This window comes from Anoplopoma fimbria, chromosome 21 (genome assembly GCF_027596085.1).
Source record: "Anoplopoma fimbria isolate UVic2021 breed Golden Eagle Sablefish chromosome 21, Afim_UVic_2022, whole genome shotgun sequence".
Lineage (NCBI taxonomy): Eukaryota > Metazoa > Chordata > Actinopteri > Perciformes > Anoplopomatidae > Anoplopoma > Anoplopoma fimbria.
In genome coordinates this window covers 22,201,849-22,221,867 of record NC_072469.1, presented here as the reverse complement: position 1 = coordinate 22,221,867, position 20,019 = coordinate 22,201,849, and the positions used below count along the sequence as shown (strand labels likewise).

At 39.6% G+C, this 20,019-nt stretch overlaps 1 protein-coding gene across 2 annotated transcripts; it reads right to left on the bottom strand.

Moving 5' to 3' along the window:
• Positions 1–5,075: 5,075 nt before the first annotated feature.
• Positions 5,076–19,921, bottom strand: qtrt2 (queuine tRNA-ribosyltransferase accessory subunit 2). 2 transcript variants are annotated; one of them, XM_054623112.1, is made up of 9 exons: positions 19,860–19,921; positions 19,368–19,595; positions 18,585–18,640; positions 16,669–16,745; positions 15,744–15,953; positions 14,571–14,770; positions 11,210–11,379; positions 6,179–6,293; positions 5,076–6,042 (listed from the first exon to the last, which is right to left on the bottom strand). In XM_054623112.1, exons 2-9 carry the CDS (start codon positions 19,583–19,585, stop codon positions 5,790–5,792), a joined length of 1,299 nt encoding a protein of 432 aa, XP_054479087.1. In that variant the 5' UTR covers positions 19,586–19,595; positions 19,860–19,921; the 3' UTR covers positions 5,076–5,789. The 2 variants fall into 2 exon arrangements, with proteins under 2 accessions (XP_054479087.1, XP_054479086.1); XM_054623111.1 differs by having other exon boundaries at positions 19,864–19,908.
• Between the last annotated feature and the right edge of the window lie 98 nt (positions 19,922–20,019).

The following is a 20,019-nucleotide window of genomic DNA, read 5'->3' as shown; positions in this document are numbered from 1 at the left end:
GGCAGCAGGAGAAGTCTTCCCTCACAGCCAAGCAGGACAAAACCTGCAGGGACCTCTACGATGCCCAGCTGATCGTAGCTTCTCTTCAAAAACAGGGGGAGGAGGCTACACAGATGTTAGAAACATCCCAGACTTCCCATCAAGCCCAGCTGGAGGAACAGAGAGTGGAGACAAACAGGATCGAAGCAGCTCTGAAAAGGACAGAAGATCTGTTAGAAACTGAGCATCTACGCTTTCAGGAACAGTCAACCCTCACGGCACAGCTGGAAACATCCCAGAGAAACTATCTTGCACAGCTGGAGATGCAGGACAAAGACAACAAAAACCTCATAGCTACTCTCAAGAACAAATTTGAAGATCAGCTAGAGAGAGAACATCTCCTTTGGCAGCAGGAAAAATCCTCCTTTGGAGTTCAGCTCGACCATCAAGAAAAGAAAAACAACGACCTCTTAGCTGCTGTGATGGAGGCTGAGCAGCAGATGAAGAGTCGTACCATCGAGTGGCAGCAGGAGAAGTTATCCCTCCTTCAGGCCACAGAAAACATCCAGCAGACGCTGCAGGAGAAGGAACAGGAGCGACAGACAACCGAGAGCTCCTTGAAGTCCCAGCTCGAAGATCTTCAGAGCCAGATCACCATCAAGCAGATGAACAAGAAGTGGTACAAGAAACTCTTCTCATGCCAGGCTCAATGCTGAGGACACAAAGACACATTTGTTATTGTATACTTGTGAGGATTAATCAGTCTTAACCCCTAAACAGCACTTTAAAACAGCTGTTTGAGGGTCAAGACTTTATTCTACACTTGGAATGTGAAGTGATTTCACTTTTCAGGTGTAAAACTGAAACTATTCCTCACAAAGATACAATAACTAATGCACCCACACCCACACACACACACACACACACACACACACACACACACACACACACACACACAAACCCCCACCAACCCACCAACCAACCCATCAACCCATCAACCCACTAACCATCAACCACCAACCCATCAACCCACCAACCACCAACCACCAACACACACACACACACACACACACAGCCATCCAAGGAGAGGGGATCTCTCTTTGAATAGCCTTTCCCGAGGTTTCTTCCCATGTCCATTAGATTGTTCTAAGGTTCATGGGGAGTTTTTCCTCGTCTTCCTAGAGAGCTTGGGCTGGGCACCTGCTGCTGATCTGGGTCTGTGAGGCCCACTGAAACACCTTCAGCTACACAAATAACATCTTAAAAAAAATAAAATCATAAAAATTATGTCATGCTTGTAAGTCGGTTGTTAATGAAAATTTTAGGTTGTCATGTTTAATATTAAATGTGTAATAATAAATTGTTGATATAGAAACCCTGGGACAAACGCCAGTGAGTTCTCATTAGCACCGTAAAGCTTGAAAATATACAGTAAATTGGCTCAACTGATTTTACATGTTTTTCAAAATATAGTGTTTGTCTGGAGTTACATGTTGGTCATCCAAAGAAAATAATGAACATTTTGCTAGTTTACAACAAGTCTAAAGTTACTTAGGATTTTAAGGCAAGAAGGTTGATTTAATGTCACAGTACCTTTCAAACACAGATGCAATTCAAGGTTTTATTGTAAGATAATGCATTATAAAACGTTAATATATTCAGCATCCAGCAGCAGATGTGAGCAGAAGTCAGCGAGTCCAGGGCTGTAAAGTCCAGCTGATAAATTGATCAACTCAGTCTACAGAACCCTGAAGCCCCGCCCACGCTGCTGCACAGAGCGCTATCGCTTGTATATTATCACTTATTACTATTATTATTTCTTGAGATGCATCGATACCAAAACTGTCTGAAATAGCTGGATTACGTATCGGTGACAATATGCCAATCTGGTATTCAAAACCGTTATTTTAATAAATAACAATTCAGTATATCTTTATCTATGTATTTATTTCATTGATTGTATTTTATAAAGTTAGGAAAGCAATGTTTAAGTCAAGCCTGATGTTGCTTTTGACATAAAATAACGATCCCAGTCACTTCCACACAGTGAGACATATGGATTATAAATTTAACACTGGTATCAAATCAATACTCAGTGTTGGCCAAAACCTAAAGCCCAGGTATCATTATCGGTATTGGGACTGAAAGAGTTTATTATTAAGGTTATTAATTTAGTTATTTCCACAAGTTTTTATTTTTACATGTTTTTATTTAAGGACTTATATATGAAGGTATCTAATATTCATTATACATATTTTAATTATATATTGGTTGTTGTTGACATTTTTAAGTTGTATTACTGTCATGTTTAATATTAAATGTGTAATAATATATTGTTTTAAGACTCAAGGGACAAGCACTGATGAGTTCTCATTAGCACCCTATAGCCTGAAAATATACAGTAAATTGGCTCATCTGATTTGACATGTTGGTCCAAATATAGTGTCTTTTATCTGGAGTTACATGTTGGTCATCCAAAGAAAATAATTCAATTAAAAACACCTGGGTCTCATTAGGGACCATTGAGTATACACAAAACGGGGCCTTAAAGAGGCATACGCTACTTCCCACGCAAAAGCTGTAATCTATAAAAACAAACTTGACAGGAGAATGTGCTCAGCTGTACAGAAACTCTGACACATGTGTACGAACATTTTGGAGACAGGAAATGGTCGACGCCGATGGTGATGGTGGTATATATATATATATATATATATATATATATATATATACAGATATAAATAAAGAAATAAAAGTCTATATTTCCCACATCTATTTAAACAGATGGATTCTTAACAAACCACTCCTATGACTCCATACTCCACGTCCTTCAGCAAAACACCCAGACTGAGAGAGACCGCTTTCCTCTCTTTGAGGTCCTTTTGTGTCTCCTTGTAATCATTTTGTATCTCTTTGTTGTTGTTTTTTCTATCTTTGTGTTCATTTACAGCTGCTTATAATTTTTTTGTCTTTCTTTTTTGTTTTGTTTTTTGTATCTGTTTTGTGCCGTAGTTTTGTAGACATTTAATCAGTTTAAAATGTTTATATGTCATTTTTGCTTCTCGTTGTAGTTCTATGTCTCATAGTCATTCTTTCTTTTTTAATTGTCAATTTCTTTGTGGTTATTTTGTGTCTCTTTGCGGTCATTTTTTGTTTGTCCTTTGTGGTAACAAAATGTTCAAACAGAAGCTCTCCTTGTCAAATCAATGATTTAAGGTACCAAAGCACTACAACGCAACACTTTCCTCTCAAAGTGACAAATACCGGCACTTTCTCTCTCCTGTAAAGACTCTGGATGCTCTGCTCTGATGGCAAAATCTCTCTCTGATAAAACCCCTTCTCTGGCCATCATTTCCTCCACGATAACACCAACTGTACTTCACACCAATGACTTTTATGAGAATCTGTAGTCTTGGGAGAACAGCTGATCCCATCTTTTTTCATGCTGTGCTGCCACAACAGCAGATAACAATCCGGCTGGCGTGTGAAGTGTGGGATGAATGTGAGGCTCGGCTAAAACCGCAAACTCTTTCAGGAGAGTGGATAGACAGAAAAGAAACACGTAGTGATCAAGCCTGAAAGGCACTCTCCATCTGTATAATTGGTTGAAATGAGCTATGGAGGACCACCTGCTGACTGTGTCATTCAGAGAGGAAATTGTGCCCAATGTCGTTCAGTCTGCCAGATAAGGAAGCACACAAAGAATGAACATAACCATCAGCTCTCAAGAATGTAAGCTCCTAGATGGAAATAAGTCTTTCTTAAATGTTTTTTTGTTTTCAGTTTATCCACTTATACAAACACTTTATGGAACTAATCCCCACAATAAAGATGTTAACTGAACATAACTGAGATAATAGCTATGCATTATACATTGCAAACTTAAAACTAAAAAAGATGTTCCTCGGTCTGATAGTTGGTGTCCTTTGCAGTACTGCCAGTTTAAAGCTCTGCTCATAAATGTCTTTATATGAAATGTGAAAGGGATGCTCATTAACACTGAAAAATCCACATCAACTTATTTATGGAGCATTTTATTGCCTTTTTGTTCTTTTCTTTTATGGCCCACAAGTTTAATTTTCAGCTGCAGCGGGCAAATATTTTTTATGAAAAAAAGTTCTGATCACTGTTCACGCACTACCTGCTCAGCAGTTATAGACTAGACTAGCTGGTGAACATTGTGGGACATGTAACAGCTAAAGAGCCAGGTATTTATTTCAGATATATCTCAAGACACCCCGAAGACACCCGTCTAAATAAATAAATCAGTTGGAATGCAGTAATCAACCTTCATTAAGAACTGCTTCAAAGGGGCATAATTATTGCCATAAATAGACTGAAGCCTTGTTTTAACCAGTGCATATTAACCAAGGGTAGAATTACTGAGCATGCTTTAATACAAATGTTTGTCAGCTACACATCACACAATGAAATTGTTAGCTGCTAAACACCTCCATTGAGAGTTCCTGGCTTTAAATATCAATAGCAGTTATCCAGGGAAAAGAAGGGTGTTATCCATTCACTGCTTCTATTTTTACTGACTTATCTGGGGGAAGGACTTCACAACCTTCTCCACACTAGTTTGTGTCTACTGCCTTAAACCTTAAAATAAACATAAGTCTAGAGGTTACTGCTTGTTTTAGCTTTGGACTTATTTTCCCCACAGGCATAAATAGAGTACTGCCTTTCCAAAACCCATTTTATGCCTACATTTCTTAAGTATTCATGCACTTGGTCCACTTATTGATGACAGCAAATCCTCCAACCTACTTTTATATAATGCTCAATGCAGTAAAGTTAAAGTCCGACAAAAATCCTCATAGCTGTTCCAGAAATCTGTCACACTCTCCTCTCCCTCAGTCGGTGCCCTGTCCCCGACAGACATCTGCACGGTATGGTAGTCAATTATATCTCCTCACCTTCAAAAAGCCTCCCTCCATCGCTGCACGGGAGGCAGTAGAGACTCATATCTACCCCTGATCTTTATCCTTTTTTCAGCAGCAGGAGCAGTGGAGCTGTCAGCTCAAACCTTCAGTTAACCTCCACGAAGCCCACAAGAGACAACAACCATCACATCTGCATGTTGAGAGCAGCGAGTTTAATGTGACACAATCTCATCATACATGCTGGTTATTCAGTAGGTTTGACAACAAGAAGAAGTCAAACTACGTGTGTGAGAAGCTAATCCGACAAAAACATTAAAAGATATTCATGGAGCACAAGACGCATTACAATTGTTTGACCAATAGATAAGAATAAAGTATAAAATGATTCAAGCAGATCCTATTATACACATGACTTTGTAATGTAAAACAGGAGAAAAGAAAGATCTATTTCAGTAAGTTTTTCCTTTACTGTAACTATACTCTGTCAATCCAGAGGATATTAGACTACAATAATCAGACCACAACAGAAAGCTCAAAGGGATTCTTTGTCGATAGTACACAACCATCCATCTTCATATTTCTTTCTTTATGCAAATTCCCTCTTGACCTCCTGTCTTGCCTTTTTCACAGCCACCTCGCCCTGACTTCTCCTGGCTATCTGCTCTGATCAATACACAAGCTGAAGGAAGTATCTCCTGGTGTGAAACCCAAGGGACAAACATCAAATGGTCGTCTTTATATGCTGTGATGTCTTTTCATCCTCCTCTTTTTAAAATGTGCTTCTGAGACATATGGAGGCACTTGGTCTCAAGGTCTCTGCAGTAGTAAGGCAGATGCTTTGATGGAATCTGGCCATGTCAGTCCAGTGATCCTTGAGAGGAAAAGCAGGATCAATCCCTATCCAATCATTCTGATTGATCAGTCTTAGGCATTTATTTCTGCCTGCCCGCCTCCCTCCCTAAGTACTCGTCTCTTAAGGATGTCCAGTTTATCATTGGCCAGAGCTTCTCTCAGGGCGCCGAAGAAGGCATGATAGTGGGCTGTGTTGTGGATCATTAGCAGGACTCCAGCCAGCAGCTCATTGGTCACCAGCAGGTGGTGCAGGTACGCCCTCTGGTGGTTCTTACAGCAGTAGCAGCCACACCCCTCAACCAGGGGCCTGAAGTCATCTTTGTATCTGGATAGAAGTTCAAAGAACGTTCAAATAAGTAGAATTCATGAACAGGCACCGTAAATGTAAACCAAGTTTTCTTGATTCAGCACACATTGCGACTTTCGAAACCCGTTGGGGTTTTATGATAGCTGCCACAAACCTCTTGTCTTTGAGATTGATCTCAAAAGACGTCATCCGCAATTGATCATCAGGATTTAAATCTCCATTCTGTTGAGTCTCTCCCGACGTGTCCCTCTCTTCCTCCAGCTCCAGCACTAGCAAAGCAAACATGCATCGCATTAATCTCAGCTCAACACAAACTATTCACACCATAATCTCATTTGTTAGCAGAAAATACTTCCCTACATAGAAAACATCATAGCTCTATCAGCCCGGCAGCAAAAGATAACACAGGAACACATAGTGTAGCTTGACCCCTTTTAAAACACTGCGGTGTCCTATATTCTCTCCCCCGTTATAATATAATTACTTACTGTCTATGTTCTGACAACCAAAGCCTGTTTTACACATAAGGGGAGGGTGTTCACTTAATTTAATGAGAATAGAGAAGTAACCGGAGGTGATAAAGAGCGTGTTTTATCCAGAGGGCTGTTGTTCACAGGAGGGTATACTACAGTTACACACACGAGGAATATAAGGAAGATGAAACTAAAGGGAGGAAGGAAAGAGACAAAGGAAGAAAATGGTCCATAACAAGGCATATGATTAAAGAAAGAGTTTAAAAAAGCAACAATAGAGCAAAATGGGTTTAGCGCCATCCGAAACGGGTTAAGCGGAGGGCAACACAGTGTATAAACAGAGCATAAAATGGAATTTAGCTTAAGGATGGGGTGATGAGAGAGTACCAGGAACAAAATGCGGCTTGACCAAAACTAATAAGATGTAAAGAAGGGAGAAGCTACTTATGCTGAAGAGCAGTTCTGTCTTTCAAAAGCACAGAGCAGAACAGAAAAAGGCTTAGCCAAACTGAGAAGCAGACCGTTGGAAACCTTTTTGCATGCATGCACTCAATGTTTTGACACTTCAAAGGATGCAAAGAAAACACACCCACAAAGATAATGTGTTTTCATCATCATACTTCCTTTCCGTTTGGACAATTCAGCAAGGTTAATTAATTCATCCTTAATTAAATATATTTAAATATGTAATTGAAAAGGTAGCTCAACCCATTAACGATATAGTTTTTTTTACTGTATGTTTTGTACGCGAAACAAGAAATATCTAAGAAAATAAAATGTTATAATTAACTTATAACAACTAATAAACTAAAATCACAGTGTGAAAGGGTTAAAGTTCTAAGACGTAAACACACGACAACTATAAGACCGGAAAACGTTGTGGTAGCAACCTGTCAATCAAAAGGTAACCCCGCCCTAAAGCTGCTCTGTGGTCTTATTTACTATAAATGGGACAACAATTTACAAAAAAACCATTGCGCTGTATTAAGACTTTAAACTAGCAATTGAGAAAATAAACTCATGTTTACAACGATTACTGAGGTAATAAATTAAGTGAGAAAGAGTCGTTTTATCATATTTCTACACAATCAGACCTTTTTTTGTAACCGAAGGAGTCGCCCCTGATGTCCAGTCGAGAGAATGCAGTTTAAGGCACTTAACGACATCAAATCATTTCAGCGGAGTCAGAGACTACAGTGATGGCAGTTACTGCCTCTCTGATAAGCTAGGCTAGTTAGGTTAGCAGGACTAGCTTATCAGGAGTTACCTTTTGATCCTCATTATGATAATATTAAGTTAAGGCTACCTCACCTCCGAGCCATAACTTGCTGTAGAGCTGCAGTTTGGTTTTTACCACTGTTGTCTATTCCTATAAATGCTGTTTGTTCCCCTGAAATTACACGTTTCTAATATGGCATAATACATTTTCATATTATGGTTTACCTTATTCTGGTTTTAACTCAATCTCAATTTTGACAAAATTTGTACTGTAGCGTTTTGGCTTTTAGGGCAGACTAGGTGGATGAAGTGTAGTTAGGGGATAAGAGTTAGATCCGATGATGAGTTCTAAAGATAACTTCCAGAGGGTGAAAGGGAAGGAAGGGGTTGAAATTGCATATGGTCTGCAGTGTCAAAAAGGGTCTTAACTGGAAAGTTCCCCCCCACAGGATTTTTGTAATTGGCTGAGAGGGGAATTAGAATTTCTCTTCAGGTTTGACACCATCACAGCTCTCACCTCCACTGAACTGCATTACGCACCCTGGGCAGAATCGATTAATGCTGTCTGACACTAGATGCTGCCGGATACTGAACTTCACTCCAGCTGTCAGACGTGCTTTCACGCAGCTTTTTAATGAAGCACAAAGTCTTCAGCAGGCCATTTCCCTCAGCTCTTGTCATAACATTCTTTAGCTTTTCACTTGGGACAACAATCAGAGCGACGGGCCCAGTATTTCTTGTTACCTTAACAGCTATGGGATGCACCACTGATTTACCAGCCGAATTTCCTTCTACCCAATTACCTCAACTGACCTGGGGCTAGAAAATACACACACACTGCCACCACACACACAAACAAACAAATAACTTCAATAGCCATTAGATCCAGCTCTGCTTTTAAAGCTAAAGAAATCCATCATCTGCTGGGAAACATGACATTCACACACACACACACACACACACACACACACTATTCATTATGTGAAAACTGGCTCTACCAGCAGTCAGACTTCCTCTTGCTCTGGTTCTCACCAATTTAAAAATTAGATAAAAGGACTGTTCCTTCACTGAAGACACTCTGCAAGGTCTTTACTCTGAACCTTTTAAGTCTGGTTAAACATGGTGCAATTAGAGAAAAGTCTGTACAGCCTCTCTGCTGTGAGATGAACGGCCCCTTATGTTTCTATGAGCACCAGGAAAATCTTTCAGCATTTTCAGCTCAGCATCACAGGCTTCTCCTATAGAAACTGCCAAAAGCTCGGCTCATTATTGGGCATATCTAATCATGTCTGTACACAGGCTGGACAGTATGGGGAAATATTGTTGGGATATTTTTAGACCATTATTGCGTTTTTTTAAAGTTCCTTATTTGTATTGTTCACTGTACACAATCAATACATAATTGTATTGAATAACAAACACAGCATGAGATACAGTCAATATGTGAACTGCTCTTTCATGTCGGTCAGGCCTGTGTGCTGTAAGGAAATGAGATGAATTGATGCATTTAATATTAATAAAATATATTTGTTTAGCTATTAAAATGTAAATAGCTTCAATCAGAGTAGAATATTGATGCTTTCAAGCCTGTAAAACATGTAAACATGTAATATAATCATCATAACTTATTTTACAGAAAACTAGAAAAAGTAGAACAACCAAGCACTGCAGAACAACAGACCTGGTGTGATCAATAATATATATTGATCACGTGGCGTAGTGGAGAGCAAGGTAGTTCTCCAATCAGAGGATCGGTGGTTCGATACCCGGCTTCGGCAGTCGATGTGTCCTTGGGCAAGATACTTAACCCCAAGTTGCTCCCGAAGGCTTGCCATCGGTGTGGACTGGATGGTGTCATCAGTGTGTGAATGATATGTAATATACTACTGATTGTAAGTCGCTTTGGATAAAAGCGTCTGCTAAATGACTGTAATGTAATGTAATATAAAAAAATGTATGTGAAATATACAAGTTGTTTTTTTTCTACTCTTGCTCTCAGATGTCAAAGTTTTTTATCAAGCTTTTAATAAAAAAAATAAATGCTTTCTATTTCATTGTGATGTCAATTTGAATTTGATTAATTGTTCCACCCTACTGTGTACTATTAATAACTTCCGAGTTGTGCCCCTTCTGACATCCAAACCTGACATGATCTCTACCTATAAACAACAATAAATATTTACTCATTGCTTTGTTCACATCTCCTTTATACACAGAAATGATGTTACGTAAACTAACATGGTGAGATAATTCATAATTCTCTACCACAAGCTCATTTCATCGAGGTTTCATTCAAATCCAAAAGCATCTAGTTAGAGAGGCCCCATACCTGAGCTCCCAATTACATTGTGACACGTCAGTTCGCTCTAGGACTATGTTCCAAACTTGTGAATAGAACGCCAGGGTTTTCCATCTTTTCGGGGTAATTTCCTTTATCACACTTTAAAAAAGTAATTTTTGGGCTTTAGGCAAGGTTCTTTTACCTGAAAAGTCATTTGGTTTGACAAGAGCAGAATTGTACCCTTTTGAAATTTTGAATCAAACCTTGATTCAAAAGCGTAATATTAAATGCTAATATCTAAAAACAATAGCAGTTACATGAACTACTGCCTGAAAAGAGAGTGCAGTGTATGAAACAATGCATTTGTAATGGAAATCCTGAAACAGCATAGTGTGGAGGGAGGGTTGATGCAGATTAAATGGAAAGGTTAGAGCAGCTGAGAGTTAACAAGCTTGATCTACATCTACTGATGTTCGATTCATGTTACAAGATCAAAATGAGGCTCGAGTATATGAGAGAGAGAATACATGTAAAATCATTAACAATGAAATAGGCTGTTTTATTAATGGAATTTGGTGTTGAGGCACCATATACATACGTGTGGGCTGGCCCCTTCCCCCTTCCCCCTGCATGGATCAGACTCATCCTTGACCCCTACCTTCATTTTTACCTCGACTACATACCTGTAGCTACACAACTGGGTAGGTCCTACTGCACTGTTACGATCATTAAAAAAAAAAAAGCAGCATGTGTAGCGATTCAGTATACCGTCAGTAGCATGCGTAGCACAAACGTGCCAACGCTAGTTAATGTTATGCTAACGTACTCCGCTAATGTAATCCCACAGGTTTTAATGCAGAAATGTAACATTTTAGAAAGGTGTACCTGGGTAACGTGTATCACTTTTACTTAACATTTAACCATGACTAGCTTGAAATCCAAAAAAACATCTATAAATGAACAAAATTTGAAACAGCCGGTAAACTGTCAGACTCCAGTCACAGCATGCCGAAGCTACACTATGAGTGGCCAATCTGCGTTCAAGGTCGGGACTAAGTGAAGGGTCAATAAGAAGATAATTATCCTTCAATGCACAACAGCTGCCAATTAAGTTAAACTTTCTTTCATTAATTCGGTTTAGCTTCGTCAGATATATTGAATTACCCTCTAAAAAGTTTAAACAAAACTACCTCCGCACAGCAATTCACCACACCTGTAGGGGGCGCTCTATCTGCGAGCTCTGGGTCCGGGGAGATGTCGAAGCTGAAGCAAAGAGCACAGCCTCGCTCTGTCACCTGGAAGGGGAAGAAACCCTCGAACAGGTCCACACCGGCCTCCACACATGCCAGCACCTCATCCGGTCGTCCAACACCCTGCAGCAGTCTGAGAGTCACACACAGACAGCAGAAAACACTGAATCAAAAATTAAGTAAATCATAGAGATTAACCCTTGGAGAACTGTCCCTGCCGACACTACTGTATTTAAGAAGCTGTAGCAGGCTCAGTCTTACAGCTGGAGTGAATACTGGTATAATACTGGTATCACAGTGTTTCCCATTAATTACCCAGAATGTGGCAGCCCGCCAAAGTCTATTTTAGTCCCACCACAGTTACTTGCTGTGGTTTCTTTACAAACACAAGCTATATATCTTTGGCATTCAGAAGATGTATGGCTTTGGTAATGGACAAGGTATATTGACAATAAGGGGGTTTCTGAGCAATTTACAGAATAGAATTCTCAGCGTCCAATTGCCAAAAAAAGCCATTTTTGCTAAATATCAAGTTTCAGATACCAAATCACAGCTTTGATATTTCTATGGTGTTTCTTGAGATCTTGGTGTATTTATGTGGTATTTTGGATGGATTTTTGATCATTTGAATCAATTCTCCAGTGGTAAAAAAAAAAGTGTTACATTTAGCACCAAATCAACCTAAAAATTGCTGCAACAACTTATGAGACATAATTAATTAATACATTTTTATCTCTGATTTATGACTAGAACAACTTGACATACACAGCTGAGCTGCATCTCAAATTAATCTTCTGTTATGTGGCATATATGACGTTGACCTGCTATCTCCCCCTAAAAATTGGCGGACCCCCCTAAAAAAAAAGGACAAAAATGGGTCTATGTGGGTCTCTTAGGGTTAATGCAACCCACTCAAGCTTATACAACATATTACCCTCTAACAACATCTGCACCGTTGTGTGGTGGTGCTCGTCATGGGCTTTCAGTTAACAGGCTCCCGCTGACTCTCTGCCTGCAGGCGTCAAGGTCAAGCCCAATTTAGCATTTGATAATGACTCCACTCGACTATTCCAGTAGGAAGCAACAACTCCAAAACCAGAACAACCAGCACCCAAGGAGCCTGTTCACAAGCAAACTTGTGCTCCTCCATCACCTCCGTGAGAGGAGCGCTCATGTGAGACAGACTCCAGTGAAAACGCTCTGAAAGGCAAAAGGCTTATGTAGTTTGGAGAACCTAGAAACTTTGGGGCTGTTTTTAATATCTGTAGAAGAAGCATTTTACATTCATCTTTATACAAAATCCTTCCACAGGATTAAACATTGGTTAGATCATTTTTCTAATTCATCGTTATGCCCATTAGTACTTAATCTTAATCCAAGATTATATTTAGGGCTAAAACTAACATTTATTTTCATTAAATGAATGTGTCAATTACCTTTAGAATTATTAGATTAGTTATTTTTATATGATGATAGTGAAGCTCGTCTATCACAATCTCCAAGAGCATGAGGTGACGTCTTCAAAATGAATTGTCTTCTCCCACCAACAGTCCCAACGACATTCAATTTGTGTAAAATATTGGGGAACACCAAATCCTCATATTGAACAAACTGGAACTAGAGACTGATTTTGCTGGAAAAACATTGATCAACGTAGGGCTGGGCGCTATGTCCAAAATCTGATTTAGGTACTATCATATCACAATATTAATATTTATCACAATAAAGCATATTTTCTGGTAATCAATAAATAATTAAACAGTCTACTTACATAGTTACATGGTAACCCCTATTTTGTATACTCTTGTGTGAATTATTAAGAATTTAAGTGCAAAATGATCAGATTTTCTGAGAAATTTGAGTTAGTATGTGCTTGTTATTATCAATTTAGATAACGTAACTGTGCATCACGGTATCTCAATTCATAAGTTCATCAGAAAATAGAAAGACAATGAATTATCGCCCAGCCCTAGATTAACGATTAACTAACAACGAATCCTTTCAGCTCTTATTCAATTACAATTGTAAAATGGAAGAAGTCAACTAACTCTACATATGAAAGACTACTAAAAACTGGCAACGCTTTTTTCAGCATGAGTGTAAACTGCATATTTTGAACTGAATAGAAGACTATATCATGCTCTCCTTGGTCTCAGTTATGGGACATTATCACATGTCGCAATCAGAATATGATCCTCTAAACGTGCTGCTGTTTTGTTTAGCTGTTTGTTTGCTAGAACAATTGGCAGTTTCAACTAGAGCGTTGTACATTTTAGATTTTTAAATATGAATGTCAGCAGACATAATTATTCTTGGAGAACAGTAAACTAAAGAAGGACAGTAGTAAAGTAGATAAAGACTACCGGTAAATGGCACTGGCACTATTCTTTAAGAGTGAGCTGAGATAATGACCGCTGTGGGGGGGCAAAAAAGAGCTGCTGGGTTTATACTTGTAACCAATCAAGCAGGTTCATTTACTGATTGAAAATGACCCACCAACTGGGCCCACTCCGTCACTGAATCACACATCACTGGTTTGTAAATTTACTAAAAACTATTTAATGATTGATTAGTGATTAATCATTTTGGTAATCAGTACAAATATTGAGAATGTCATTGTTAGAGATTGCCCAATATAAAGAGTTGGTTATTTTCTTCCAGTTTATATTACTAATCTAATTAGATCTCAATCGATTAGTCAATTAAGTGATTCCTTGATCAACAGAAAATTAATTTGCAAAATTTAAGTCATTTTTCAAGCGAAAAACTCAAAACCTCTGGTTTCAGCTACTCCAATATGAGGATTTGGTGCTATTTCAGATGTTGGACTTTGGTTTGACAAAACATGTCAGTTGAAGATGTCCCTTTGGTGGACATTTTCACTATTTCCCAATGTTTTAGGCTGTGCGATCAATCAGAAAAAGAAATCATATATCGAAAGGAATTGTGAGACGCAGCTCTAAATAGAATACTTGACTAATGATTCTATTTTAAAACATCACTTTAAAATGGTAATAGACATTTTTAATCCTTTTGTTGAGTAAACGAAGAATAAAAATCAACACATTCATTAATGATGAAAATCAATACGGGTGTTTTTCTTTTTGTTTCTGTATTGATTTAGAGCATCTTCAGGCTGTTTCTAAACTGGTGATTAAATATAAGGCATGCATGAAAAATAACAGGGGACCATTCGTCCACCCAGCTTATATGCCTCCTTTTGTTTGCAGCTGATTTAATGATTTCTGTGACTTTTTTCCAGTTAAACATCTCCCATTACAACTGTAATCAATAAATACATTTATTCCACAGTCACAAGCTGACCTTGGTTTGTCCTCAGGCAGCTCCTTGGTCACAGCAGTGATGAGCTGGTTCCTCAGGTTCTGGTCCATGCAGCCCGTCTGCAGGCCGTCCAGGCAGAATCCGGCCACAGGCCTCTTGGCTGTCTCCCTGCCTGAGCGTACCCTTTCTTCCAGAATGTCTCCTCCCTCCACCACCCCGAACACCTCGACTCCCTCCAACTCCTGGCAATGACAGAAAGTTTGGTGATTAAACAGCTGACAGAAAGAAACTACGAAAGATAGTAAGCAGAGCAAGAAAAAGAAGGAGAGAGGAAAAATGTATAGTGAAACATAAATGTCCTTTTTTATAACCACAAGTGCGGCATGCAGGGACATAATGAAATTTACCTCAAGTGCATCAAAATATATATTTTATTCTAGTCACAGCCCATCTGTATTCTGATGACTCAACATGAAGTTGAGTGCACATCACGAGGAGGAAAGATGCCGTTGGGGGTGGGGAGTGGAGCTCAGTAGCAATCAAGCAGCTCACTCGGTACAATGTTGATGTCAAGAATTACCTGAAGTACGCTGTCAGTTGTTTGGCTCTCAGCTCAACATAATTCTACACTTGCACATTTATTGTGCCAGGGGAAATTTGGTTCCCGTCCAGGCAATAAAATACACAAAAGAGCACATCTCAAAGACATACAGGCAGTGAAATGTACACACAAAATAAAACCGTGTATAAAAGACACACCTCAGAATACTGCGAGCAAAACATAAAAATACAATAAACAATTTCCTATAAATCAAGCTACATTCTCTAGGACTAAAGAAAAAAAATGATCTCCTCTGAAGCATAACTGAGTTGAGGTGTCATATAACATCTCCTGCACCTCTTCATGTGGATCAGCTTTGTTTTCTCTATCATGAAATGATATAGCGTTTCACTGCTTTTAAAAATATGAAGAAAAGTTAGTTCCATTATTCATGCTTGATGCTCAGCCTTTACACACCTACTGATAACATATGTACTCATTAATGTATTCCTCCTAATCTCAACGTGTTTCAAGCCGCAGCACAGCAGCACCCGCGACACAAAACCCACCAAACAATCAATCCTTGTCCTGTGTGTTTGTGCCGTGCATGACTGATTCACAAATGTAATAGAACAGGGAGGCGTCTGTGTAGACTGCTGCTTGTCTGTGCGTACCTGTGATTTTTGGTGCTCCAACAGACACTCATCCAAGTGGGCAAGAGTTCGATCCACTGATTTTCGAACCCTTTTGCGGGAGGTGTTGTTCTGCCAAGTCTCTCCATCTGCCATGCTCTGGTACCAGTCTGGCTGCACGGTCTTCTGGAGAGCCATGAACTTAGCCACCGTCAGCTCTATCCGCCCACCGCTGCCCCACACTGACACCGTCTAATAACAACCCCCAGAAATGTAAAAACACACACGCTTGAGATGAAACAACAGCTTTAGTGAATTAATTCTCATTAAACATTTTGGCATTGTGAGAGACACATATTTGTTTTCTTGCCAAGAGTTGGATGAGAAGATTAATACCGATCTAACAGCAACTGTGTAGCTTAGTTTAGCATAAGGACCAGAAATTATAATGAGAATCCAGTTTATTGCCAAGTAGATTTTCCCATTAAAGGAATTTGCTTATTTGTTGTAAGAAAAAAAAGATGGAATTAGTAATTAAAATTGAAAATATGTATCATGTAACTGTTGAAAAAGGTAAGAGCTAGGCAAGAATGTGTAAAATATATTCAAGGTCATGTGCAAAGTTTCACATTATTGAAAATAAAAAGAATATGCAATGTACAGAGATAATAGACCAAAAACATGAGCATGGATCTGTCTGAAGGCAACTGAAGCTCACTAATTAACAAAGTCCCAAACGACATAAGTGTGCTTTTATGGGGGGGTTGTGTGTTATGAGTATTTCTTGGGCTTAGTATCCGCTGGTTACCAAGCAACTGCAACTAGTCTGATGGAAAGCTACATGTTAAGTAAAAAGATATGAGTGTGGTATTTATACTCTCATTTTCTTCTTCTAAACTCGGCATAAAAAGGAATAAGCGCATTTCCCAACATGTGGAACTATTCCTTCAAGAAGGCTTCTTCTCACCTTGTTAGTGGTGTAACCCGTTGGGCAGGGAGTCGCAGGGTCGTGAAGCGAGCAGTACAACACAGTATCACGAAGATCTGCAGAAAACGAAAATCAATGCAAATCACTCAGAGACAGAGCTCGAAGCGAGGTGACAGAGTGGGAAGCTTCATTACTGAATGTTAATGTGACGAGGAGTCGGCAGAGAGGAATGAGGTGTGGCCTTATCAGCAAACCCAGCTGCAGCCGGAGATCAAAAGGTGAGAAAACAAAAAGGTCCTAATAGCAGAAAATGCTGTTATTATTTCTAATTATTCAATCACTGCTCTTCCCTTCTGAGACTTCAGAGACAGCACAGTAGTAATCCCCTGACAGTTTAGAACAAGTGATTACATTTCTAATTTGTTTGCTTCAGGCAGAAAACCAAGGCTACTGTCGTACAGCACTAAGTGAGGTCACTGTTCTGGGGCATTTATTAATATTACTCAAAACGCCAACACTTTTTGTCAGGCTCATGGAGCTTATCAGCTTTTCAATATGGAACTCAGCATACCATATATTTAGAAGCAATTTGCTCCAGTCTTTCCAATCTATCCGGTGGGAATAGCCCCAGGCTCTTCAGAATAAATTTGTGCATGAAATGATGTATTTGATGACATTTACATCAAACACATCAACTAGTCACACCAGTACAGGATTTTGAGCCTGGCGGAGGCTCTTCTGATGTGGTAGCTATTAAAAATACAGCTAATGCAAAGGGTTGAATAACAATAACATTGGTGCAAAACAGCAACAAATGAAATTGAAATAGTTCAACAAACAGTCCCTTTCCTCCAGTACAGCCTCTTAATCTTTGACATGAATATGATTTTACTTGTTGTGTTGACAGTGTGAGAAACAGACATGTTATTAATGAATACCAAAGCTGCTTCGGTTAAGAGACGGAAACACAGCACAGTTCAAATGCCATGTTCGTCAGCAGAGACATACTGAGCGGTCCATTAAAGGGGAGGGGGAAAAATATCCAATATTGCCCTCGCTCTCTTTAACAAATAAAAAGATGTTGAAAAAAGCGCTCCACATTACATTACAGTCATTTAGCAGACGCTTTTATCCAAAGCGACTTACAGGAAGTGTATTCAACATAGGTATTCAAGAGAACTACTAGTCATAAGTGCATCTCCTTTCTTAAACAAGCATCTTAAAGCATAAACCAGAGCAAAAGTATAGTGCAGAGGCAAATTACTACAAAAACAATAATTGCAACAGACTAATACGAGTACAATAAGTGCTACGAGGAAGACTCAGGGTAGTACTTCTTGAAGAGGTGAGTTTTCAGCCTGCGCCTAAAGATGGGCAGCGACTCTGCTGTCCTGAGGTCAGTGGGGAGTTCATTCCACCACTGAGGGGCCAGGACAGAAAAAAGCTGTGACCGGGTGGATCGGCCGCAGGGACCTCTGAGCGACGGGGCAACCAGTCGCCCCGAGGCAGCAGAGCGAAGTGGTCGGGCGGGGGTGTAGGGCTTGACCAAGGCCTGGAGATAGGAAGGAGCTGTTCCTTCCACAAGGTCAAACCCAGTAGCTGTTGTGGAGCTTTCGATTGTATCACACACGCTTTATGGATTTCTCATCCCATTGGCTTTAAACTAAAATTGAGACTGAAGGATTAGAACAGCTAACAGTGTGACCGACGTGTTGAGACTGTTGTTTTCAAGGCCGAGAAGGAACTTCAAATCTCAACATAAAAAGTTTTTAATAAACTATTTGTATGAACACGCTTTGCTAACAATAGCATTTCAGCACTGACTGGCTGCTGTAGTAAATACGATAAGCTGCTACTATATTAACCTGTGTGTGAAAAATGTCTTGCTCTACTCCTCATTACACTCTGGTAAATAAGTGGTTCTGAGGGAGGTTAGAGGAAGAACAAACATGTACCTGCAAACTTCTTGAATCCATCCTTAAACTCCTCCAATACTTCTTGATGCTCTGCTCTTGAGAAAGGAAAAAAACAGTTAGATTTTAGAGAGAGTTGTGTTTGTCTTTCTTACGTTATGATTATTTAATTAAAGAAGCGAAAATGCCCATTAATTAACATGAGCCACCATGTAAATGTGCCAGATTTAGCCATGCAAGTTAATTTTGTATCTGAAATCTCTGGCAGGTTGATGATATTAAAAGAAAACACATAAGGGCAGATAAGCACAGACCCATAAGTATTTAAGCACAATTAAAAGGTACAATAGCAGAGAAATTGTGAAACATTGGCATAACCACTACTCCAGATTATGACAGCATGTTCGATTGTCCAGATGTGTGTGCTTGGCGATAGGAAAAAGCTGACTGCCCAAAGGTACTTTTTTATGAGTTTTTTTTACAATCCACCATGGTAGTGGCTGTTGTTGATGAGTTTTGTTTTGTTTTGTATTTATGAATTCATTGAGTGGACTTGGGGGGCAGAATATAAAAATGTTCATACACAAGTAAAATAACTGCAAATTTGATCATGTTTTTCCCAGTTTAAGAAGTCATATCGAGTTAAAATGTTTCAATGATGACAGCCTGTTTATAAAGTGTTTCTACTGGTTTTAATGTGGTCCTACCTGTCTGTGTCCAACTGATAAGACAGTAGTTAGTGTGTGTGTGTGTGTGTGTGTGTGTGTGTGTGTGTGTGTGTGTGTGTGTGTGTGTGTGTGTGAGAGAGAGATGAGTTCAGCTTACATATGGGACAGGGTGACCTGGGTGACAGAGGGGAGGTTGCTCAGGGTCTGCATTGAGTCCTGGGTGAGGTGGGGCACTGTGCCCAGGTGTGTGTGCAGCAGACATCCCGGGACTTCCAGAGACTGCTGCCCCGTCCTGCCGAGCTCCTTCAGGACTCCCAGCCGACATCTTCCCTGAACTACACGGGACAGCTCCAGCTTCATCCTGCTGCCAGCCATGCGAGAATCTCTAAAAAGATTGACACAACTACACTTACCTACAATATCTAAACCACAACCAGTTTGAACGACAGTGATCCCCAGTTAGCCTAACACACGTGAAGTACCTTAGCCACTTAGCTAACTAGCCTAACCATATCCACGAGTTACTAAAGCTTTCACTGAGCTGTTTAACGTCACTGCTCTTTACTGACGGTGAGTAAAACACGACTTTGCAGTTGTGCTGGTTTGAAATACAAACTTGTTTAATTTAGAGCATCTTTAATTCACTCACCTACAAATGTAACTGTCTGACAGGAAGCATGGAGGATGCTGGGCTTCTACCAATCATACAACGGCAAAAGGCATGACCCGCCCTACCCTGTCTCTGATTGGCCAGTACTCGTTGCCTCCGTTCGATTGGTTGGCGAGCATATCATGGTCAACCAATCAGA

Excerpts from the sequence above, each read along its gene's own strand:
- qtrt2 (XM_054623111.1), bottom strand. The coding sequence starts at position 19,889 with ATGCTTCCTGTCAGACAGTTACATTT. Across the intron at positions 16,746-18,584 it reads TGGATTCAAGAAGTTTGCAG|ATCTTCGTGATACTGTGTTG; the intron begins GTACATGTTTGT and ends CGTTTTCTGCAG. Across the intron at positions 15,954-16,668 it reads CGGGTTACACCACTAACAAG|ACGGTGTCAGTGTGGGGCAG; the intron begins GTGAGAAGAAGC and ends GGTTGTTATTAG.